This window comes from Fundulus heteroclitus, chromosome 14, assembly GCF_011125445.2.
Source record: "Fundulus heteroclitus isolate FHET01 chromosome 14, MU-UCD_Fhet_4.1, whole genome shotgun sequence".
Lineage (NCBI taxonomy): Eukaryota > Metazoa > Chordata > Actinopteri > Cyprinodontiformes > Fundulidae > Fundulus > Fundulus heteroclitus.
In genome coordinates this window covers 1,589,312-1,599,611 of record NC_046374.1, presented here as the reverse complement: position 1 = coordinate 1,599,611, position 10,300 = coordinate 1,589,312, and the positions used below count along the sequence as shown (strand labels likewise).

At 45.2% G+C, this 10,300-nt stretch overlaps 2 protein-coding genes across 2 annotated transcripts; both read right to left on the bottom strand.

The window, feature by feature from the left end:
- Positions 1 to 406: 406 nt before the first annotated feature.
- Positions 407 to 4,423, bottom strand: LOC118565902 (uncharacterized protein K02A2.6-like). The gene has a single exon (XM_036146969.1). It carries the CDS (start codon positions 4,421 to 4,423, stop codon positions 407 to 409), a length of 4,017 nt encoding a protein of 1,338 aa, XP_036002862.1.
- Positions 4,424 to 8,303: 3,880 nt separating this feature from the next.
- Positions 8,304 to 9,866, bottom strand: LOC110368080 (putative C-type lectin domain family 20 member A). Its single transcript, XM_021315112.2, has 3 exons — positions 9,737 to 9,866; positions 8,983 to 9,336; positions 8,304 to 8,789 (listed from the first exon to the last, which is right to left on the bottom strand). The coding sequence occupies exons 1-3, from the start codon at positions 9,864 to 9,866 to the stop codon at positions 8,443 to 8,445; spliced, it is 831 nt and encodes a 276-aa protein (XP_021170787.2). The 3' UTR covers positions 8,304 to 8,442.
- Positions 9,867 to 10,300: the final 434 nt, after the last annotated feature.

The window sequence follows — 10,300 nt, the reverse complement described above, 5'->3', positions numbered from 1 at the left end:
GACGTCAAGCGATGAAAGGAAATATATTTAGCCTATATTCATAATGTAGTAACCGAGTGTCTATAAGTACATCCAATAAATCCACACGGAGGCAGGGAACTTGCTCGGTCGTTATTTTACTTAAGCAAAGCCGAACCACACTACAGAGCCGACAACCTGGGATGTGCCCCGTACAAAATGGTCCCCGGAGCACAACAACACTTAAACATAGTTCCGTCCCCAACATTTCCCAATATATAACACTTCTCCCCCTTTAACTGTAAACATATTATGGCACACGTTAAAAAAAAATTGTACCTCTCAGTCTAACTTTGGATTGAACTTAAAGTGCCTTGTCTGTTGTCTGACTTAAACACAAACCTTTTTATTTTTTTTATATTTTTTTTTATTTTATTAACATCAGACGTTACCAGTTCAGTCTTTCGGGAGGCCTATGTGGCCTTGTTGATCTCCTCGGTTCTGGTGCTCCCTCAAGCTGGGTTGGCCTGGGGGCCACCTGCGTGCCCGGGCCTGCTGATTGGGCCACCGCCGTGCCCGGGCCTGCTGATTTGGCCAGCGGAGTGTCCGGAGCTGCTGGTTCTTCAGATGTGCCTTGATCTTCTTCTGGTGCCTGGGGCACCTCAGCTGAGCCTGCGGGGCTGAATGCCCTATTCCTGGGTTCTCCTAGTTGACGCCCCTCCCCTCCTTCATCATAGCGATCACGTAGGTGATCCTGGTGCCTACGCACCTGCCTGCCGTCCAACAAATCCACAACAAAGGACACCGGTCCTGTCTGGTGTTGAATAACTCCTGGCAGCCAGGGCAGACCCGTAGCAAAGTTCTTAACATACACATGGTCACCTGGCCGAAAGAGCCTGTCTTTTGCGTGCTGATCCCACCTTATCCTTTGTGTGTCCTGCCCCCGGATCACTCTCTCTGCTATGTCAGGATGAAGGAGATCAAGGTGTGACTTTGGCCTCCTCCCCAAAAGCATCTCTGCGGGAGATACTCCTGTCGTGGTGTGTGGAGTGATCCGGTACTGGAAAAGTAAACGAGAGAGCTTGGTTTCTAGAGAATTTCCTGTCATTTTCCTCAATCCATCTTTCAGTGTTTCCACAGCTCGCTCAGCTAGTCCATTTGAAGCGGGGTGATAGGGAGCAGAGCAGACATGTCTGATCCCATTTTTCTCCATAAACTCCTTGAAAACTTCACTAGTGAAAGTGGGACCATTGTCTGTCACCACGGTGTCTGGTAAGCCGTGTATGGCAAAGATGCTTCTGAGCTTGTCAGCGGTGATGGCTGCTGTCATCTTTGACATGATGTGTGCATCAAGCCATTTTGAATGCGCATCCACCAGCACTAGGAAGGTCTGGCCCATAAACGGACCTGCAAAATCCAGGTGGAGCCTGGACCAAGCCCGGCCTGGCCACTGCCACGGGTGCAGTGGGGCCACCGCCGGCAACTTCTGGTTGCTTTGGCATTGTGAACATTTCTTGACCCTCTCTTCTAAAGCACTGTCCATCCCAGGCCACCACACAAATGACCTGGCCAGGTTTTTCATTCGAGAAACACCCGGGTGGGCATCGTGCAGGGCATCCATCACCTGTGCCTGCCCTGGAAGGGGGACGATCACTCTGGAGCCCCAAAGGATACAACCATCCAGAACACTCAGTTCTAACTTGCGCTTGGCATACGGCTTGAATCTCTCCTCTCCGACTGCCACTGGCCAGCCCTGCATCACCCACCTCTTTACTTGTGATAACACCGGATCCCTCTCTGTCCACGTTTTGATCTGCTTTGCAGTCACTGGGGTGTTTGCCAGTCTGTCCATCAGAAAAACTGTCTCTGGTGGGAAAACCGTGTGGCCCGGTGTGTCGGGGAGTGGTAAGCGGCTGAAAGCATCAGCATTTCCATTTTCCCTACCTGCCCTATACACTATGTGATATTGGTATGCTGACAGGGTCAGTGCCCACCGCTGGATTCTTGCAGATGCCATGGGAGGAATGGCTTTTAACTCACTGAACAGCCCCATCAAGGGCTTGTGGTCGGTGAAAATTGCAAACTGCCGACCATACAGGTATTGGTGAGACCGTCTCACAGCGAATACTACTGCCAGTCCCTCTTTCTCCAGTTGTGAGTACCCTTGTTCTGCTGTGGTCAGTGTGCGTGATACATAGCTAATGGGCTTTTCAGTTCTATCCTCCAGACGGTGTGAAAGGACCGCCCCCACGCCGTAAGGGGACGCGTCGCAAGACAGGACGACCTCCTTAGCAGGGTCAAAGTGCACCAGCAGTCGGTCTGAATGCAACAGTCTCTTTACCTGCTGGAACTCCTCTTCTTGGGCCTGCTGCCATTTCCACCAACTGTCTTTGTGCAGCAGCTTGTAGAGCGGGGCCAGCACCGTGGAGAGATCAGGTAAGAATTTACCATAATAGTTCACTAACCCCAGGAAGGACCTGAGCTCTGCTACATTCTTCGGGCTCGGGGCCTCCTTTATCGCCCGCACCTTCTCTTCCACTGGGGACAGACCTTGAGCTGAAATCCGGTGGCCCAGGTATGTGACACTCTGAGCTTGGAAAACGCACTTACTACGCTTGAGGCGCAGTCCCGCCTCAGACAGTCTCCTCAGCACCTGGTCAAGGTTCCGCACATGTTCCTCCTCCGTACTTCCTGTGACCAAAATGTCATCCAGGTACACTGCTACATGCGGTAGGTTCTGAAACAGGTTGTCCATCGTGCGTTGGAAAATACCTGGGCTGGATGCAACACCAAATGCCAGGCGGTTGTACTTGAACAGCCCTTTATGCGTGTTAATAGTCACATATTGCTTTGACTCCTCATCTAGCAGAAGCTGTTGGTACGCATGACTCATATCCAGCTTGGTGAAAGTTTGGCCGCCCGCTAACATTGCAAACAAATCCTCCACTTTAGGTAGAGGGTACGTGTCGAGTTGGGAGGCCTGGTTAATTGTCAGTTTGTAATCCCCACAGATTCGCACTCCACCATCTTCCTTCATCACCAGTACTATGGGCGCGGCCCAGTTGGAGAATTCCACTGGCTCGATCACCCCCGCTTGCTGCAGCCGCTCTAACTCCGCCTCTACTTTAACCCTCATGGCGTATGGCACTGGACGTGGTTTGTAAAACCGAGGCTGAGCCTTGGGGTCCACGGACAATTTCACTGTGGTGCCACGAAGGGTGCCCAGCTCATCCTTGAAAACATCTGAGTACTTGGCAATTATGTCTTGCACTGCTGTCATGTGCTTCACTTCTCCCCAGATGTGTCCCCACTGTAAGCGGATTTTCTGCAGGATATCACGATCCAGCAGACTAGGCCCCTCCCCCTTGACCACTAACAGCTTCACTGCCGCTTTCTGTCCTTCATAATCAATGTCAACCTCAATTGCTCCAATGATTGAAATGCACTCACCCGTGTATGTTCTCAGTTTTATGTCCGACTTTTTTAAAACAGGTGCTTTTGTTGCTTGCCAAAGTTGGTGATATGTGTTTTTACTCAGCACAGACACTGAAGCCCCAGTGTCCACTTCCATTTTCAGATCAGCACCATTCACCTTCACTGTAGCGTAGATGGGCTCTGCCCTGGGCTGGCTGATTGCATGAAGATTGAACATGTTATAAGAAGACTCTTCCTCTTCTTGAGGCTCCTCCTCTTCTTGCAGGTGATGTGTAGACATGTTTTGCTTTCCACCCCAATCCGTCTTTTTTTTGTTTTTGCCCCTGCACACTTTGGCAACGTGACCCCTCTTCTGACAGTTGTGACACACAGAGTCTTTGAAACCACAGTCACTTGCAAGGTGTGGGCCCCCACAACGGTAGCACTCCACGGACTTTTGCTGCTTACCCTTCTTTTCTTTGGTTACGTGATGCACAGTGTCAGATTGTGGAGCTCCACCTCTTGCCTGTTGAATATCTTTAGTGTTATTTGTTGCGGTTTCCATTGCCTGGGCGATCTCCAGCGCTTTTTTGTAAGTGAGCTTGGCTTCACTCAACAACCGACGTTGAATACTGTCATCATTAATTCCACAGACCAATCTGTCGCGTAACATGTCATTCAGGACATCTCCAAACTCACAGTGCTCTGATAAAGCTCTGAGTTCTGCCACAAATGCAGGCACTGACACTCCCTGCTTGCGTGAATGCGTGTGGAATTTAAAACGTTGAACAATCACTGATGGCTTGGGGTTATGGTGGTCTTGCACTAGCTTAACTATGTCCTGGAAGCTTAACTCTCCCGGTTTCCGTGGTGACGCCAGGTTACGGATCAGTTTGTAGGTCTTGGCGCCGCATACACTAAGAAGAACTGACCGTTGTTTTGACTGGTCATTTATGTCATTTGCCACGAAAAAGTGCTGCAGTCTCTCGACATATTCCACCCAATCCCCGTCAGCCTCCACATACTCACTGAGCGTCCCGACCGTCGACATGGTTATGGCTTAAAAGAACGTTGCTCCGTTTTAAAATGCCCGTCTGCTTCACAGTTTTAATCCTCGTCGCCAGTGTAGTAACCGAGTGTCTATAAGTACATCCAATAAATCCACACGGAGGCAGGGAACTTGCTCGGTCGTTATTTTACTTAAGCAAAGCCGAACCACACTACAGAGCCGACAATCTGGGATGTGCCCCGTACAAAATGGTCCCCGGAGCACAACAACACTTAAACATAGTTCCGTCCCCAACATTTCCCAATATCCATCCATCCATCCATTTTCTAAACCGCTTAATCCCTCATGGGGTCGCGGGGGGTGCTGGTACCTGTCTCCAGTGTTCACCGGGCGAGAGGCGGGGTACACCCTGGACAGGTCGCCAGTCTGTCGCAGGGCCATTTCCCAATATATAACACATAATTAACAATGCTAATGTTTTGCAACAAGAAGACTTCTGAAATCAATATCAAAAACACAGCTGTCATGTGTCCTGTCATGTTCTCCACCCAACTTTCACATCTCTCTGGTAAAAGAGAAGTTGTGCTTCAATTAGACTAAAAAAAGGCTTAATATCTGATACCTTAATGTGCTTGTGGGACGGGATAGCACATGTAGAGATGCTGATTTTAAGACTTTGCACCGGTCTCTTAACTGATTTCCAGATCTGCTTATATCAAGTTATTTTTTCTTTTAAAACTTTCACTTTAAAAAGCTATTAAATAAACACCTCTTCAAACTTAATTCAAGTTTTCATTAGATATCATGTTGTGCAAAACAATATTCCCTTATGTCATTCTGCTCTTTGTAGAGTAACGCTGGAAGTGGAACGATGGAGTCTGGATTTTTAGAAACAAGCCAAATTTATGGACAAGCTCTCTAGGGAGACAATAGAAAATGAGCTACAGATAAAAGCTATTATTAATTAATTAATTTTACTGGGTTTTACATAAGTGCATGCCGGCTTCTCTTTTGTAACTCTGCTGAGTGAGACGGAGAACAGGCGCAAGGGGAGAAGCGCGGCTGAGGACGTGTGTTGTGATTATAATATCTGCAGATGTTATCTTAGTTGTTCACACCGCCTCCACGGGATTACCTAGTAGGCAACGGCCCAAGGCAGGAGTGCCTAAACTATTTCCAGGGGCCATTTGAAGCCCTTGAAATGAATTTCTCTTCAACCTCAATTTAAGAATGGCACAAATTTAGCTCGAAACCAAAACTCAAAACTAGAGGTAGACTAACTAATTAGGTTATCTAGAGGTCATCTAGAGGTCTAGATTACGTACAACTCAGTTTTCTTGTACAGCAGGTAAAACTGAAACAGAAAATACTATTTTAAAAATAAAAAATACAATTTTGCAGCCAGTGAGTAATTTCCACTTGACCGTTTTGCCCCGGTGGGGCGAAAAAGTTTAGACACCACCAATCTAAGGGGAGGGTGGCAACTCAGAAAGCTGCTTAACATATAACAAATACACGGTGCTCCTGGCCATTTGGAGTTTCAAAACACTGTTACATTAACAAGAATGATGAGTGGTGCCATGTTAGTTCCCACGTCATGGCTGTAAATGTTTTTGCAAACAGATGTTTTTTTCTACTTGAAAGAAAAGTGTAGAAGGAATGCAGTTGGGTTTTATATATTTTTTATTAACATTAATTTATTATATCACAGGCTAATTCTAACAACAATCATTTCATGTAAAAAAGACATTCTTTTTAATACGATGTGAAAAACTTATTGCAGAAAATACTACTTTAATATATCACAAACTCATTGTAAAAAACAGTCATTTTATATTTAGAGAAAGACCAGAGAAAACATGCATGCTTTGGTTTCAAGACCCCTGCCAGTACTGCGTGATGGCTTCAAGTTGATCTTGTAATTCAGGGCTTTCTTCAACCATCTCATACCCGTCAAGAATTGTATGAAATAACTCCTTTGCCTGCGTCAATTCATACAGATAGGCCTGTACGACAGCGTTGACTGTGTCGTTGTCTTGATGGATGTTGCAAGCAGCTAGAAATCGTTGAACAGCACCGAAGAAACCCTCGTTATAAAGTACTCGCATTACAGGATAGGGCTTGCTTTCAAAGAACCCATCCTCGACCTGCTCCAAACAATCATGGTCTCTCAAACTAGGACGGACATTGTTACACCCGTAGCACTTATCATGCATGTACTTGATGATGATGCACCACAGTTTTTACAGCTTTGATGAAGCCGAAGCGAATCCAGCCATCATATTCATCCGCCCCGCTCTCACCCTCTGCTTGGCTCGTCGTAAGCTGTGAGTCATGCTGAGAAGGGTCCAGGGAGGCTGGATCTCCTTGGCCTGAGGGTATTTTTGAGTCCTCGGATACTCCTGGGGAGGGAGGAAGATTCACCGCTTTCGGAAGAAGAGGATTCAGGGGTTGGTGAGGGTGAAGGAGGATGGTACGGTCCAGGGAAGAATTTGTCACTGTCCGGGGAGCCGTGCTGCGGTGATGCCGAAGTAGTAGTTCCTTCAACCAAGTTATTCATGGTCTCAGATATTAAAAGTCTGGTCAGTGAAGTTACATGGAGTACCAGAAGGGCGGTATCGGCTGCTGTGAGGGGGGCGGGTCTAAAAAGCTAGCGCTTTCTTGACCCCCAAAATGTCTCTCCAGTCTCTCCAATAATTTATATGAATTAATCAGTCATTAATTAATTATTGATTAATAAGTAGGTTATCTAGAGGTCATCTAAAGGTTATCTAGAGGTCATCTAGAGGTCAATCAAAAAGGGGCGGGCTTATCGTGACAAATAAATAAACCATCAAAATGGATTAAAATTTGACATAAGGTCAAATTTTATTAAGATTAAAATTTGACATAAGGTGTCCCCAATGTCTCTCTGCTTTCTGGACCTGCAGGTCCAGACAGCAGGTCTTCTGCAGAATGTTCCTCACCTGGAGCGTTGAGAAGGACATGGAGGTGGAGGGGCAGGGGGGTCATTAGTGGAGTCATCTGAAGTGGAGGGGGTGGAGGACAGCAGAGAGCTGAAAGATGTGCAGTTCTGAGTGGAAGAACAGGCAGGTGACGGTATCTGCAGCATGTTAGGCTGGGTTGGGGAGGGTTGGTCAAACCTCAGGAAGTGCTGGTTCAGCTCATTCACCCGTCTCAGCCCTGTACAGCCTGGGCGTTCTGTTTGCCACCTGGGATGATTTTTAGGCTTTTCCAGACATCACTGATGTTGTTGTCCTGCAGCTACGACTCCATTTTCCTCCTGTAGCTGTTGTTTACCTTCTCTGATTTACCTCCTGAGTCTTATCTGCACATCTCTCAGCTCTTCTTTGTCTCCAGACCAGAAAGCCCTTTCCTTCTCCCTCAGCAAAGATTTGATCTCTGGGTTTATCCGGGAGCACCTCACCTTTATAAGGGGAACAATTGAGTCCACACAGAAGTTGATGTAGTCTGAGATGTAATGTGTTATTGATCCAAGTCCTCCCCATGAAGATCACACGGCTCATCCTGCTTAGTGGAGCTGAAGAAGTCTCTCAGAGCTTCTTCTGCCTCCTCTGACCATATCCTCACTGTGAGTGTTACCACTCTGGTAACCAGTGGCTTAGAAACAGGATGTAGGTACATTGAGTTATGGTCAGAAGAGTCCAGGGAAGGGAGGATCCAGTAAACTTAACTATGTATTGCAGAGGCACCATTCTGCAAATAATCTATTCATTAAACAACAAAGAAACTAAAAGTTGCACAAAGAGCAATTATATTCCTTTAACCTAAACCTGTTTATGTTTTAGGCCAACTTTTCGTCTAGCAGTATGTACATGTATTCTTAAGAATACAGACTGACTTTCAGAGGAGTAACTGCAGTTCCAATTTCTTTTAGTCAGAATATTATTTCCCCCAATATCAGTATAGTTTCCACTTTGAAGCAAAAATCGTTTTATTTCATTTTTGAAACTCCTAACCCAAAAAAAATAAAAAAAACAAAGATCCCAGATTTCCCTGTAGATAAAATTAAAACCATGTTACCAGAGAATAGATGAGCTTTAAACCTTGAAACAAATGAAATTCAGCTCCTCTTTGTCATTTCTTTGGAACCACCTATGCTGTCCTCCTGCATCCATGGCTCCAGACGTGTCACAGTCAGTCATCTGTTCTGAGGCCTGGCTGGTATTGCTGACCGAATGCTCCTTACAGACCCAGAACCAGAATTTCAGAGAGCAGTTAAAGCGCAGTCCCATCCAGACGTAAGCAGTGGAGGCCTTCTTGGCTTTCTCCTGGACCCATCTCTGCTCATCCAGGTTGGTGATGGTGACCAGGTCATGGTGGTGATCTCTGCAGTAGGATAACGCATCCTTCCAGGTTTTATTTTCTTTGATCAGGATCACTTTATCTGCCACGGAATTTATGGGAATAAACAAATTCTTATTTTAACAACAAAACATTTTAAGTCTGGCTCCTTAAGACACACATAATTAATTAAAACACTTGATATTTTAGAAATGCTTAAATACATAACTGTATAAAATAATCCATAGTTCAAATCATTACGCACTCTTCCTGCATATTTTATGAGAACAACTCACCATCATAACAGATGAAGGGTTTTTTAACATCACAGCTGTCATTCTTCCATCTGCCTTCACCATCAAACCCAGTCACAGCACATCGACCACTGTTGTATTGAGTATTGTTCAACTCATTGTTCCAGTGTCTGAAAGAGAAACTGCTTCCATCTGACCACCTCCAGGAGTCTCTGAACAGACCAAAGTATATTTCTGTTTTTAGGTCCACTGACTTCATCACCTTCTCCAGCTCTCCATCCTGTAGCTGCTTCTGTCCACTGACCAGGTCTGTGTGATTCTCTCTGCAGTAACTCTGAGCTTTCTGCCAGGTCTTCTTCTCTTTAATCAAGTGGTATTTATGTGTTGTGTTGGTTTCTGTGGAGTAACAGATAAACTTAGATCACATTTACTTGTCATGTTTTGTCGTGTTTGGAGAAAAATACACAATAAATGATCTAAAGAGTAATGGATATAAACAAATTGATACATTAAAACTACAGTTTTTAAAGTTTCTCAACGTTAAACTCACATGATATTTTACAATTTTTTCTCTTTTCAGAAGAAAATACACAGTAAACCATCTAAAGAGTATGTTTTGATGTACATGAAAACTACAGAAATGTTACTCAAAATTCTCACCATCATAACAGAGGAAATATTTCATCCACTGGCAGCCTGTGTCATGCCATTTAGGATTGTTAAGCATTCTCCCACAGTTCTCAGTTCCTCCACTTCCTCTATCAGTCGGTTCTCCATCTGTTCCAGTCTGTCTCACTCTCACTGAACTCCTCTCCAGGCAGAGACCAGTACCATGTTCTGTTGACACCTGGTGGATCATACAGACCAATCCAAGCTTCCCTCATATCTCCTGCTGAGTTACTGAGGAGTCTCTTCATGTCTGTCATGTTAGACACTGTGGCCAGGTCAGTGTGATTCTCTCTGCAGTACTGCTGAGCTTCAGTCCAGGTCTTATTAACATTAATGTAGTGATACTCATAGAGATGACAGTGGATGAAACAACACTGACCTGTTAACATAAAACATGTAGGTCTATTATTTTTTTAATTATTAGATTCCCTAAACATGGGATATTAGCTGCTATGAAAGGTTATTTGTTGTAATGTATAAGACATCATTACCCATCAGAAAGAGTTTAATCAGACTCCAAAGCATCTTTGCTGTCAGATGGATTATTTCTCTCCAACAATTATTATCTGCTGGATGAAGAACAACATTTCATATCAAGGTTTGAGCAGAGCAACTGAAGCCAAAATGAGCAGACAGAAAACACAGAGCTTACATCTGTTCTCTCATGATTATATTTTATGACATTATATGC